This window comes from Mugil cephalus, chromosome 22 (assembly GCF_022458985.1).
Source record: "Mugil cephalus isolate CIBA_MC_2020 chromosome 22, CIBA_Mcephalus_1.1, whole genome shotgun sequence".
Classification (NCBI taxonomy): Eukaryota; Metazoa; Chordata; class Actinopteri; order Mugiliformes; family Mugilidae; genus Mugil; species Mugil cephalus.
This window is the reverse complement of record NC_061791.1, coordinates 8,569,833-8,584,817: the sequence shown is the minus strand read 5'-3', so window position 1 is coordinate 8,584,817 and position 14,985 is coordinate 8,569,833. Positions and strand designations below refer to the sequence as shown.

The window sequence follows — 14,985 nt, the reverse complement described above, 5'->3', positions numbered from 1 at the left end:
AGTTGGGTGGGCGGGTCTCAATGTCCAGGCTGTCTTAGCTCCGCCCCAACAAGAGATCCATATTTGGAGTTTCCGAGTGTGGGCGGAGTAAAATTCATCCAAGATGGCGGTCTCAGGCTCCGCCCACTCCAGGTTTCATTTTCGAGGCTCAGAAGCCAACGGGTGACGTCACGGCTAGCTCGGAGATGCTAGACGGATTTGCAGAGCTGCTTTATTCCCCACTGATGCTTTGAGACGCCAAAAACTGACGGAGGAACCGTGTGAGTGGTGAACAGCAGCCATTTTTTTATTGTACTTTTAAATACACACGTTTAGAGTTGAACCGACTGTGAGAGCTGCATCAAACAAAGACTTGGCAAGCGATTATTTTGTTGCATCACAAACAGTGCAGCTCCTGCCCAAGGTACGACCGACCTCTTGGGACATACAAAATGATGCAGCCGACCACAAAGGCCCGTAGTGACACAATACAAAGGAGTTCATGTTAAAAATAACATACCAAGGGGCGCTGCTCCTATCCATGCACTGTAAATACACAGATTTGGTAGACAAAAAGACAGCTTCAAGAAGACAGCTCGGCAATCCAGCAGTAAAAACAAACAGATAAACAGAAAAACACCTTGATGAAATATATCCTGAGTCGTCGCAAATTTTGGCGCGTGCGTGGACTGCAGTAGAACCGAACAGCACAAGACAAGACAATATTCCAACATAATATTTCAACATTTAATGTGACGGAAATGTCTGGGAGTGTCTACAGCTCATGCTGTTCAGGAAGAGATTTAATCTGAGGTGGAAAGAAATTTTGAATATGGGGGGAAAAAAAAAACTAACGGTGGAGTTATTACTGACTATGGCACTGGATTTTAAATCCCAAAAACAAAACAAAACAAAAAAAAAGAATGGTCAAGCACAAAAAAATCCAGAACAATGATCGTTAACACAGAGCGAGTGAAGCAGTGGTGGCTTTTTCCTCCTGGGCTTTTTGGTTCATCTTTGTTTTAAGGTTAATTGTCAAGAAATAAATACTAAACATCACAGACCTAAAAAAAAAAAAATAAAACAAACAAAAAACATGAAGCTAATCGAGAAACGCCAACAAAAGCAATATCTTTACATAGTAAACACAATGCATTGATAACCCACGCTTTCCTCCCCTGCGTATGTACATTTAAAAATATATCTGACATTGTACACAGCGTGATGTCTTGGAAAAGAGAGACAAATCTCCAAGGTGGCCATTCAGTGCTTTCTACTCCTTCCAAGGTCCTAATTGTCACTGCTCCAGGGTCACGACCTCCACCGCCTGGCCGTCCAGCGTGACAGTGTTGTCTATGCGTGTGGCGACAGGTGCCATGGCGACCTGGACGGGCCGGTTGCCCTGGGCGAGGCTGGTCACTACGGTCTGGTACATGCTGACTGGGATCTGAACCAAACCTATAGGGGGAAAAAGATGATGTTTAACACTCATTTCATCTGTCAGTTTTAACTCTTTACTGGTGATACTACTAGTTCAGGTGTTACCGAGGGGGCTCTGCGCGGTACCCGAGAGGCCGTCAAGCTTCTGACAGGAAGGCCGCCATGTTACACAGAAGGCATTTTTGAACAATGGTCCGATTGAACGTCCTCAGCTTACTTACTTACTTGCTTGCTTGATTGCCCCCCCCCCCCCTCCATTCCCAGCTGTGTGTGTGTGTGTGTGTGTGTGTGTATTTCTGCCTGTAGGGATTATTGCTGCAGTCACGTGGGCCTCTGCCCCACCCTGCAAGCTGTCACAGTGTCACAAGCAGGCAAGAAGGTCAGCGTAGGGGATGGCAGTGGCTCATGCCCGCTCCCATTACTTTGAGCTGGGATCTTTTTATAACCGAGCTGAAAAAGGGGATGCGTTCAAATCTATGCAGCGTATAGATTATTTCGATGTCGAATAAGGAAAAGTCAAAAAAACTAAACTATTCATCTTCTGAAGTTACACCTGAAATAAAACTACATCCAAAATTGTCAGCTTGTGATTGTCGGCCCTCTTTATTTTTTTCTCAGCTAAGCCTACTTGCCAGTGATTTGTGACAGTGTTAAGTTGCCGATGCAGGTAATTGTGCTGGAAGTGATTACGGAGGAGGGCTTAGGGTGCAGCGCTTTGGCCCGGCACACTGACGTACAGACGCAGCGCGGCTCAAGTGCCGCACTTGACCATTACTTAGACGTTAAGGGTTACGTCCGGCGTAGATGTGTTTGTGCACATGTGAGCGTCTGGGGGGCCTTTTGTCAGTGAAGGGTCACGACGCAAGCCAATCAGCGGCGTGTCTGGGCCGGTGCACTTCAAACGGCGCTCTTCACTCGTGTGTAGCACTACAGTGATTAGCTAAGGTCAATAGTCGGGAGAAGGACTGGCTTTGGCAGCTCCATTAGTTGTTGGAGAGAGTGAGCCGCGGCGGCGGCGGCCAAGCGACTTCTTGTCAAGCGACGAAGGGCGGCAGATGTTCGATTTGAATAACGTGGATTTACATTAGTGTACAAATGTGCAAATGTGGACTGGCATGTTGGATGCATTTTTATTTTTTGCATTCGGCAAATGTCTTAAATGTTAGCGTAAGCATGCTAATAAAAATAATAATAATAATAATAATAATAACAATAACAACAGCTGGAAATGTAATTTTACTTGGAAATAACACACATTTCTAGAGGTTTCTAGTGATTTCTCTCTAGTATAAGGAACCATTTGAGTAAATAGTTGTGTACAATGGACTACACGTGTTCTATAAACTCAGCCTAGTGCTAAATATACATAATTATCATTTTTCATTCAGTATTAAACTATCCCTTTACTTAAATATGTTAATGCACATTTAAAGAAATTAAATGTTAAACAAATAAAACAAATTTAAATTTGTGGGGGGAAAAAAAAAAAGAAAGAAAGAAAAATGTCTAATCAACCAAAGATTTTGCGACCCCCCTGCAATGCCTCCGTGGACCCCCTAGGGGTCACGGACCCCCTATTGAAGACCTATGGTATAAACTATGGAAGGTAAATTTGGGTGAGTACATAAAACAAGCGACTGATTTGCAGACAAGTAAACCGCTAAGTTAACCTTAATGTAATAGTAAAGCTATTCACGCATAGCAAGTAAAATTGTGGTTCAGTTCTGGTAACTGCGGGTTATGGACAGTTAGAGGGACACATATTTAGAAGGACCAGTATTTATGTGGAAAATGCAACTGCATGGACAGAACTGTACATAGACAAGCAAGGGAAGTTGGGGGGCATGTGCTGACAGCTGGTCCAGTGATTAGGCCATGGACTGATAATGGAGTGGATCAAAGCTCTTTGGGAGGGCCCCTGAGGGACCTGTTCATGCCCCTGGCCTGGTGTATATGTGTGGTGTTGTATGGTGCTGATTAGAAGACATGGCAAATAAAGATTGACAGATTACAAGACGTTAGTCGAGGTTGGGAAAGGACATGTGTCAACATGAAATAATTGATAATTAATTTACTGTCCTGATTATGAAATGTTGTATTCTTATTTGTACTGCATTAAATTTTAGTTTCAGAATCCAAACTTATTACGAAAACAATCCCTCGTGAGTCGGTAAATCACATTTAAGTCAGCAATTCAGTTTTATAAGTCTGATATATAGCGTGCTGACATGCAAAGCACCAAGAGTCAATAAAAATGCCAAAATTGTCTGGAAAAATGTCCGCTGAGATTTACATACGTCTTTTAGCAATCAACTCCGGTTTCATGCTCAGCCCTGAGGACACTGGCTGGACATATGCTAGAAATGGTTGTTAATGCCATCTAACAAGGAAGTCAGAACAAACAGCTGCAGTCCCAGCAGACGCGCTGCAACAGCAGAGCCTGCAGTAGGCATTTAAGGAGGGTCAACCTTTAGTAACGTATCATTAAAAGAAGGGAGCACTGCGACAAGATACGTGTGCACACACACACACACACAACACACACCATCTGTCACATCAGCACAGAGCAGATTAGAATCTGGGTGCCGGGATGCTGGTGGGAAGCTTACGCCTTGTAAGGCTAATTAGAAATGCCATTGGCTGGGGACAACACGTAAAAACAAATTAGTTGGATGTGGCGAAAGAATTCAGGTTTTCTTACTTTCTTTTTTTTTACAATTACAATATCTAACAAACGTTACTATAACGGTAACCTCTCTAAATGTTATGCAGAATGTTAAATTGCCATTTGCGGACAGTCAGTGGGCATTAATGTGCCTACAAAACAATCTGATGATAATTTTTAAGCAGTTTCAGTATGATGTATTGCCATGTGTGATTTTCAGAAAAAGGGGCAGCCACATCGAACTATTAAATTTTACTGTGCTCTGCTTTTTTCAGACTCAACTCAGGTAAAATCAGATCACAGCTGCTCAGAGAATGATGGGAAGAACCTTGTTAGTGTTGTTAGTATATTTAACCCTTTAAACCCTGAACTGAAACAATATTTTGTCCATCGGAGAGTTACGGTAATTCAAATACTGCAAGCTTTTTTTTTATGCGGATGTTTAGACAGATGTTCAAGTCTTAAAGGGTTAATGAAAAAGAGTAGATGTGTTTTTTGCCGCAGGGCTCCAAGGTTGCCGCTTTAATTCATCAGCTTCACAAACGTGTAACAAAATTGACCTTCCCGTGTGATTATGTAAACACTGAAATTTGAGCCGTATTCCGCCTCAGTGTTTGTTGTGTTGATGATGATATGTGGACTGAATAGGTACCTGTGGCATCTTGAACCCCTGCCAGCGCCCCGACAGCAGCTGCCGTCTCTGCCAGCACAATCTGCCCTCCTCCTTGTAGAGTGGCCTCTGCCAACGTCGCTACGGCGTGGGCCGCCGCCTCGCTGTAACACACACGCAAGCACAATATACGTACATGTCAAATCACATTCTTTGTGTGCACGTTTCTTACGTTTCTTAATTAATGGAGACACTGAGCGTCCAGGTCGTGCATGCACACACACACACACACACACACACACACACACACACACACACACACACACACACACAAAGGCGGGGGTTATTAGAGAGATGTGGGGTGAAGTGCTACAAGTGTACGAGCTGTAAGAGGCTTTTCTAGTCTGGACTTAAAGAGAATCTGTCACATCTCCCCGAAGGCCAGGTGCTGTGGGTCTAACAAAGCAGTTTTATTAACCAGATCTGCCCAGTGGAATTACCACGAGCTTATTACCACACCAGCTTCGTTATGAACTAATGCATGGTTACGCAGCTTGGTTGATAATCATAACTGAGATGGAAATGCAGATGGACAGAAAAGGGGGAGGGGAGGGGAGGCTGTAGACAGTAAACGATGCACTCACACTGTTTGCAGATGACACACAACTGTATTTTGAACAGTAAATCAAATCGGCCTCGAAGACCGATTCATTTGTGATTCAAGTGTGAGTTTAGTCACTTTCTGTGGTAAACATTCAGCACCAAAAACCAATTCTTCATCACATCAATACAGTTGTTGGCTTATCTTGCGTGATGCGGTGTCATTTTTGCAGCAAGAAAAGACAGCGAGAGATAAAAAAGCTCGGCTTCCCCCTGTGGAGCTGGAACACAGAGACAAAATGTTCCAGAGCTTGTGGAGCACAGAGGCTAGAGAAGCTCGACACGGGTAAACAGCAGGAGGGAGGGGAGGGGAGCGGTGGGGAGGGGAGGGGAGGGTAGGAGGAAGCAGGACTCAGGTGGGCGCAGGTAACAAGCCCCAATGGGACATACCCATACACATCTGAAATGATTGCCTCGACAGTAGTGAAGTGGAAAAAAAGAGCAAACAGTATCTTGTAGAGTCTGGCCGAAGAAGATCTTTGATAATGGCTAAAAGATTCTGGAAATAAATCAAAAAGTGAACCAGGAAGTGGCTACCAAATAGTTTTTAACTGCAGTAAAAGACGTTATTTTCAATCTTGAGCTGAATTGCAAAAAGTGGACTGTATTTATTTGTGACTGCATTTCCATCCTATGCATTTGCCACTTGCACTAGTTGTTTTTTTTATAAACAAAATAGTTGGCTAACCATACATTTAATGAGCGTGCACCTCACGCGCTGCTGTTATAAATACTCCAGGCTAATTAATTAGATGCTGAACCAAGGTGAAAAATAGTTGACTCTCGTCTCCAGAGGGCCCGAGTGACCTGCCCTGACAGTCTGCCCATTTTCATTCAGTTGTTAGAGCTGCCTGTGCAATTATGGGTTGTACTTGTGCTCTGCAGTGTTTGCCGGCTTCGCCGCTAGTCAGTGAGCATCCCATGAGGACTTTGTCAGTGGAAGCTAAGCACAAGATCCTAGAGTGAAGAGGGATGTTGCAAATAAATGTGTTTGTTAAAAACACACCATAAAGATGATTAAAATTGTAACGATGCCTCCCCAGGTTAATTCTACAAAACCTCAAGCTCTTAAATTGGCACAAAATACTATGAAGTCCTCTGAGAATCACCTGTTGAGAGCCATTGTGACCGTAGCTCCGGGCTGTATCTCTTGACTGGCAGCGACGGCGGCTTCAGCCAAGGAGGCTACTGCCTGCGTGGCCTCCGATGCTTGAGTGGTCTGGATTGTCATCTCCCCGCCCTGTAGGGTTGCCCAATTCTGCTCCACCTGTAAAAACTGATCTCAGTTATATGCAGGAAAAGATCCTCATAAATAGTAATGTTAGTGACAAGATTTGAAATAGTCTTTGTTTTTGTTTTTTTCTATATCAGCTTTCTTCATCTCCGCTGAATACTTGTTAGCTCAGTGAATGTTATATATTTTTTAGCAGGGATTTACAGGCGTGTCTCAATGCATATGGGCATTACCTCTCCATCAGTCACAGTTGAGTAGTTGACCTGTGCCACCGTCACACCAGGAAGCTCTGAGGCGTCTGCCAGCGTTGCGACGGTGTGCCCCGTGCCGACCTGAGAGAAACGATTGAGTCTATTGAGTACCAGAAAAACAGCGAAGCGTGACGAGCGCAGAGCAGCTGGCGCGTACCTGGATGAGCGAGACTGTTCCGTCGGGGTTGTTGATGGTCTGTACCACGGTCTGTGAGGGCACAAGGTGAGCGATGCTCTGTGCAGCGGTCAAGTGGTGCTGGGTGGGGGCCGCCACGGTCACCTGCTGGTCTTCAAACGCGTATAAAAGGTCCTCGCGGCCGTGCTGCTTGTAGCAGTTCTTCACGATGGTCCGCAGCGCCTGCGTCCAAGACACCTGGAGGAGCACAGATGAGTTAATATGTGCAACAATTCCATCCGTGACCCCTAGGGGGTCTTAAAATCTTTGGTTGATTACACATGTTATATATATATTTTTTTCCCACCACAAATTTCATTTAAAATTTTTTCTTATCATTAGATGTCTCATATTCTATATCCTTTGTTTGTTGAAGCAGAAACTATTTTCTGTAACTGACTTTGCTATCTCTTAAAATGCCTCAAGCTATTCATTTCTGGACACATACTGTATTTCTCACTGCAGTGAATGTACAGGGAGGTAGCTACTTTGTTCTATGAAAAGTGCTTTACAAATAAAGTCCGACTGATTGATAGATTGATTTATCTGCAAAATAATAGTACTCCTCCAGTGTTCCTCTTACTCTCTGTTTCTGCTCTTCTGTCCGGACGTCACTGCGGACATTGGCCCAAGGGATGTCCTCAGGCCACCACACTGGCTTGCAGCTCTCCTTCCCCCAGCCAGGCTTCCCTCTGCCTGTCGAGTACTTCAGCATCTCTGGTATGAACGCTCGTAGCTGGGCCTAATAGAAAAAAAGACAAAAAAAAAAAAAATTGGAAAAGTGACATAGATATAATATTCTCAATAGAGGAGAGCTGCAGTCTGTCTCACACACACAAACGTGGACAAACACGCCCTTGAGCAGGCAGCAGGAGACGTATATTGATCGGATACCTGCTGCCGAGGTGGTCGAGGGGCCGCAAATAGAAACGGGCTTTCTAAAAGGAGGACCGCGCGCTCATGTTTATTAACAGACCAATCTATGGCTGTGGCTCCAGCCCCGACGTGTCAGACAGACACCGTTGAGTTTCAGCAGTCAACTTGTCCCGGCGAAGGCTCCAGCATTAATAGACATTAATAAGGAGAGAGGAAATCAATGTCAAACGAAAACATTAGATTAAGTTTGATCACTCGTGGGGGCTCGAGTCGTTATTTCGTTATCGTGGAGCGGCTGCTCGTCCGCCATGTCTGAGCGAATGCACTAGAACTAAAGAACGGCGATTGCAGTAATTGTTATTTTGCACTTAATTTTAGTGAATTTAGTGAATTTAAAAGTGACTGTTCAAATGTGTTTGCTAGTAACTCAAGGATCTTGTCAAATACTGGTTACACTGCATTGCCAGTTTATGTTGTTTTTTTCCTACACGTAACCAAAGTGCGCGTCCTTTCCTTTGTCGAAAACAGTTTTAGAGATGAGGCGCCTTAATTGGCTTTTTGGAGGATATTTAACCGCGTTGCGCTATTCTTAGAGGTCTAAGTAAAATAAATGGGGCAAGCTACTTTTAGCTGGCAACTGAATGCAGGTTTAATGATACCTGTAATTACTTTTTTTTTTTCCTGTCTGTGTTACACAAGTTTGCAGTGTACCCCCAAGAAAGACTTCATGCGCAGCAGTTCCCCCCGACCGATCACACCAACGCTTCCAGAGCATGCGTACGCTCACATTCACCGACATGCTGTGGTGGGGTTTAGTGCCAATGTCCTCAGTGTCCTGGTAATATGCAAGCATCAACGGGGGATTATATTGCACAATGAAGCACTGCAGCGTCTGCCTGCCTTGACATCACGGGCTAAATTTGGTTCCGGGGAGAAATAAATCCCTCCCTCCTCTCCATTAGATCCCTTTTCTAACTCACGATCGCACAAACACCTCTGCACAGTTCCTCAGCGCGTCGCACAAAGGCGCATGATGAAACGGACCCCGGCTGGAAAACAGAGGGGTCGGCGGTTTTCGGGGGAAACGGCGCCTGGGTGTGCCGTGGCGATGATGGGGCCTCCACCTCAGCCAGCGCTGGGGTGGCAACTTGGATTAGACCAGGAAAAGGACTTAGCAGGAAAAAGGATTCATGCATTTCCACCTGCGGATGATGTGGATGCATGTGCGCGAGGCCAGATGGCCTAATTACAGTGGCTAGTGAGTTAAGTGGCATTTTGCCCTCACACCCACCACCCCACCCCCCCGGTCCTAATCCTGCGAGCAGTGGTCCAATCAGAATTTACGAAGGCTGCCATGTTGCTGGGTCCCTGAACTTAACAAGGCTAGGGGGTAATTATGGGCTCAGGCTAGACCCGGGATCACCTGCTATACATGCTCCAAATATATGATGAGCAGGAAGGGGGGGGGGACTAAACGACATTTACCAAGGTTCATCAATCTTCTCCCCAGAGGAACTTGAAGACATCCCGTTTCCAGCACAAACACATCCCTTGAAAAAAAAAAAAAAAGCCACCCCCGCACCTTTCCACCTGGCTCTGCCAGAGCTGAGTGAGGCAACAGGTTACTCACGATAATCTCATCCTACAACTTCCAGAAAAACAAGCGCCGACTAACACCTTCCCTCCGAGGACTGGTTCGATCCCTGCGATTGGCTACGCCGCTCCCAGGGTTCGGGGACCTGCCCCTGGGGGCCCACTGCCATGCCGGCTACACTGACGGCGATCGGGAGAATGCGTCAGCAGCGCTGGGACAGCGGAGTAAACAAGCCGGGGCTCCCTCGGGTGAACCGAGGACCCAGGCTGCCAGTGGTGCTAATGCAGCAGCAGTGAAGGGCCTACGGAGAGACGTCCTGATCTGATCTGCACCTCCTGCAGGTTCAGCTCGTTCTCGAAAACGCGTCGGCCCGAGTTACAGTTTCTCCTAAAGTCGACAGCCGATTGCACGTTGAAAAGATGCAAAACAGCCACGACGAAGCATTTGACCTTGATGCATACAGTTAGCTAAGCTCATATTAAAAACAATATTCATTATCCCAGTTAGTTGGCAGCTGGTGCCCCCTGCTGGATTTTTTTATTTTTATTTTGTCCATCTCTATAAGCAGGTTTATTAGAGAACAGAGAAGCAGAGACAGAAACAAGGCTCACCTGGGTCATCTTGTCCACGGAGACAGGGATGCCATCGATGGTGAGAGGGGGCAGCTCTGAGGCCAGCTCCCCACCTGCGGGGGCGTGCTCAGCCAGGGCGTTCTCTAGGTCCTCCAGCATCATGCTCTTGTACTTTCGCACCTAGTTGCCAGGGACAGATGCGAGATGCATGGGTGAGTTTATCTTAAAGCGGCAGGAATTCGTGTAGAATGAACGGAGGAGAATTTAATGAAGAGGTGCTGCAATCATCCAACTCACCACGTTCTCCAGAGGAGCAGCACCGAACACCTTGAACACTGGGTTGGGTTTGGAGGGAGAGATACACAGCACTATGGCCTGTTGGCCCACCCTGGTGGTGTACTCATCCAACGTGGCTCGCAGTTTCCTATAAACACGGGGTAAAATGAATCTCGCTGCTCAGATTAAAAGCCGAAAAAAGTGCGACACCCGAGTCAGCTCGAGAACAGCTAGGAATAGTCGGGGCCTTATCGGGGGTTTTAGGCTCACCTGAGCAGACGGGTTTGCTGCCTCTTGCGGATGGAGGGGTTGGATTCGAAGATGTGAGGCCTTTTTCTTTTCTTGCCGGTTGCCACGGCAGCAGCGGCCGCCATGCCGACTGGTCCTGAGGGAGAGGAAGAGGGAGAGCGGCGTTGACTGGTAGTAATAGAAGTAATCAGAACAGACGAAACTCAAGTAGATTGTGTCTGCGAGCGGCAATTTCCTCTCCGATTTGAGCTCTCAAAGAGTGTCTTAAATATACGTCCTACGTGGTTCTTGATGTTCAGTCCTCTTTTTTTTTTTTAACATGATTTGAGGGGCTTATAACAGGAGTTGGAGCAACTAGGGCTGAATGATTTGGGGAAAATGGGTAATTTGAGTTTTCTGGACTCAATTATCATCTTGTAATAAAAGATAAGAAGCATTAAAGCAAAAGACACAATCAAATCATTTATTGTTCTATATTCTAAAGCAAGGATAAGAATGCGTTTGAGGAAATAAAACAAATAAATAAACCAGACACAAAGAGTAAGCAGCAGCCTTTGTTATTTGCATTTTTCAAAACACAATTTTGATTTAAAACCAATTAACTATTTTGCCCTGCTTGCAATTGATTTATCTCACTGCCTCCTTGTGAAACTAATTAAAAAGGAGCAAAACAAAATGAATGCCTCCATAAACAAATCCACTGGCGCCATCTGCTGTCCGATTGAAATCGTCACACTCGAGGAAGCTATAGATGTTCTACAGGGGACATGAACAGTCCAAGCCTGGTGTGCTTTGATCAGATGCTAAGCTAACCTTCTCCTCGACTGAGTTTCAACTCACCTGCGGCGGCCAGGTGAGCGGTGACCTCATCGGTGCCAGCCGAGTTGAGGATGTCTGTGTCATCATACGGATCGTCGTCTGGCGAAGACGTGGAGTCTTCCTCAGCGCTCATCATGGATGCGTCCGTGTAGGTGGTCACGTGTACCTGCACACGGTGAATGAATTGAGTGAAATGGTTTTTTTTGTTTGTTTGTTTTTTTTGAGTGGCTGTGGTTTCTTTTTTCTTGTCCAATAACGGAACTGAAATGATTTTCAACACTATGCCCCTAAGTGCACCTGCTGGACCTGTTGGCTGACGGCGCTGGCCTCGATGGTGGTCATGTGCTCCGCCTGGTGAACGCCGTGCTCCTCCATTATCAGCAACCTGGTGTACGCAGCTAGATCCACGGTACAGTTACTGAGAAAGAGAGAGCAGAAAAGATGTAAGATAACGACAAGAAATCTACCCATCACAGTGACTCATATGGAAATTGATATGAGGCCTAGAACACAGGTTCATATTACAAGAGACGTTTATAATCACAGGAACAATCTCTTATAACGAAATGCAGCACATGATTACATACACTGTGTATTTATGTGAATAATTGGCAAAACTGTGACCATGCACAGATGCCACTCGAGGTGCACCACTACTGCTGTCCCACTAGGGGGGCTATATTCATCCTATATGAGCATTGAGGTTAGAATAAATGTATTGTCTCAAATATTTAATTGTGCCATGTATCATGTGCTCCTTGCGTTACTGCACTGATTGCAATGCTGCCGGGCTGCCTGTAGAGGCGACTTATTATGAAAGTGTTTAATCACACGTCTTGGCACCGTTCACATACAACAGTTCCACGTCAAGCTGATCAAAAAGGGTTATTTTGGCAGTATAAATGTAAATAACCGAGTCTGAAAGCTTTCACAGTGACAGACATACCGGGTCTGCAGGTTTACTGGTGATCGTGTCTGTGCGTGTGTATGCTTGTGTGTGTGTAAAGATATAATAATTTGCATAATAACACACAACAAAACATGTACAGTTAAGATTTATGATATGATTCAGTTTATTTAAGAGCCCATGAATGGATGAATGAATGAATGAAGTTATGAATATATAGTGACTGTGGCAGAGAGGCAGTTTAATGGGGGATAACATGTAGCTATACTTGACACAGTTTAGATTAGGCCTAATTACATATCATTTTAGAAGGTTTATCTAATGTGTATGTTGTTTAACATGTGAAACAACACTAAAAGCAACTATAAAACAAAGAGAATAGACAATCAGTTGAAATCTGCCATTAACAGCAGCCACACAGATGTACGTGCACCCCGGTACAGTAGATGAAGTCTAGACGCTAGATAGTATCAATGGGAAGATGCAGCAACCATAAACATGTGTGATCACCTCATGACCTGCTGTAATGGCTATTTTCTCACAGCACCGGGTGAGTGGGTAAAGCCGCCAGTGTTGGACGTGTCTGTGTTATTATTTCTCAGGCGCTACTGTTGGTGTTGTGCTTGTAAGCCACTGATCTACACTAGCTAAGCTAGCTGCACCGTCCTACATTCGGCTAACTAGCCACCGCGCTAACCATTCCTCTCTGTAGGATCGATCATCTAAATGAACATTAGCTCCGATCGAGGAGAGCGGTCGTCCCCCGACGTCGGGACGGTAAACGAACACGATTTCGGGTCGCAGGGAGAGATGAATCGCGGTAAGGCGGCAGCTAGCATGAAACCCGCGCAATATGAAACCAAACAGAGCGCAAAGACAGGCCCAGCGGCCTCGTCTCATCCCCGGCTATTTCACTTCTACGAGCTTGTTGTCGATACGCGCCTAGATTGTGATTCCCCCCAAAAATGCCAGATGTGTAGTATAATCCCGCTGCAGTCGACGTCTAAACAATCTGCATCTTTCACCCCAGCGCTGCCGGGTTCGATGATGCGGCTGCGCCGGGGCTGAAATAGATGGAGATTGCGCGGTAGGGCACTAACCTCAGAGCGGCTGCGCTACTTCGGGCCTGCGCCGTACAGCGGGATGGAGCCGAGCTTTAATGGAGGACAGAGGGGAGCCAGCAGCAGCAAACACAACGAACAGAGCGCACACAACACAACACCGATCTGAACACTGGTGGTGCCTTCAGGTGCCCCTCCCCCCTTTCTAAATCCCTGTCTTCACGGTCGTCGGGGTTGAGATACGATTATTAAATAATAAAAAAAATAATAATAAAAGATAAACGGGTGATAAAAAAAAATGCGTCTCAGAATACTTGGTCTTATTAAAATTTAATAAGTAACTGTATGATAATGACGCATCGCCTACGTGCACGTCATAAATAAACATAATAATAATTTCCAGGCAAAGTCAGCTCAAAGGAATTGAGGTGTAGATTGAACACATTTCATTGTTTTTTTTTTAATTTGATTATTAATAGTGACTGTTGCTGTTGATGATTATTGTTATTGTCATTTATGAGTATTATTCCATTTACTTTTAGTTTGATTGAATGAAAGAATGTGAACTCTCTATTGTGTTGTCATTATTATTATTTCTATTTTTTACTGTTTTTTTTTTTTGTGTGGACCGCAGGAAGATTAGCGGCTGAAGTACAGCAGCTAATGGGGAACCCAATAAACACAATAATACTGCTTTCATTTCGTATTCCTTTTATTTATTTATTTTTGCGTGAAAATAATTATTCATAATAAATTATTTTAATACGTACTATGAGCAAACTTACAAATACCCTCGGTTGTTGTTAAGCCTACAAAATATGCATAAAATATATTGAAGTGTATTAAACAACAGACTAAACAAAAAAAAGCAATATGTTTAGACAAAGCAAGAGAGGGCTATTTGCATAACTCATTTCACATATAAAAGAAATTCACTTAAAAAACAAAACAAAACAAAACTTGTTTGGCATAGAGTTCTTCGTTCACTCACAGACACTATACGTTTATAGAATTCAGATCTATCAGTTAATACCCCTCTTAATTGTACTTATTATTTCCTGTAGCCTGTGAACGCCACACACCACCGGACAGGCCACGCCCCCTTTTACTTACACGCTGTCGTCAACTGCTGCAGGCGCCTCAGGCCGGTGTTTAAAGTTGTTTGCAGGCTGGGAAACAAACGAAACACTGAAAAGAGATAATTAATCGTGCACAGTTATTAAAATAAAATTCCACAACCCGCGAAGGCGTCACTGCCGGGTCAAAACAACGGACTTTACAACCAAAGCTAGCTTTCAAAGTTTCGCCAATTTGCAACACCTGTGTCATTCAGACGTGGCCGCTTCCCTCACGTTGAGTCTTCAAGAGGTCAGTAGTTTTATTTACTTTAATTTGTAAGTTAATTTATTTTTATTTTAATTTATCTTCCTGTCATTGCACAGACATTTTGCTTAACTCTGGTTATTAGGTAGACTTGTAAAGGTTGATTTAAGTGGCAACAGCATGTACTATGAAGTAAACTTTTAGCTTGCTGAGATAGCAGGTAACTGTTAGCAGTATTTTAAATCTTTTCACTCTTGCAGCTAATTTTAGGACCAAAATATAAGTAAGGCTCCC

General features: G+C 44.6%; 1 protein-coding gene across 4 annotated transcripts; it reads right to left on the bottom strand.

Annotated features, from left to right (window-relative positions):
* Positions 1-261: 261 nt before the first annotated feature.
* On the bottom strand, positions 262-13,576 carry nrf1 (nuclear respiratory factor 1). 4 transcript variants are annotated; one of them, XM_047575877.1, is made up of 12 exons: positions 13,408-13,576; positions 11,698-11,818; positions 11,422-11,566; positions 10,603-10,717; positions 10,354-10,480; positions 10,096-10,236; positions 7,598-7,756; positions 6,997-7,212; positions 6,822-6,920; positions 6,464-6,630; positions 4,737-4,858; positions 262-1,437 (listed from the first exon to the last, which is right to left on the bottom strand). In XM_047575877.1, the coding sequence occupies exons 2-12, from the start codon at positions 11,773-11,775 to the stop codon at positions 1,277-1,279; spliced, it is 1,530 nt and encodes a 509-aa protein (XP_047431833.1). In that variant the 5' UTR covers positions 11,776-11,818; positions 13,408-13,576; the 3' UTR covers positions 262-1,276. The 4 variants fall into 4 exon arrangements, with proteins under 4 accessions (XP_047431833.1, XP_047431834.1, XP_047431835.1 ...); XM_047575878.1 differs by having other exon boundaries at positions 6,464-6,621; XM_047575879.1 differs by having other exon boundaries at positions 11,707-11,818.
* Positions 13,577-14,985: the final 1,409 nt, after the last annotated feature.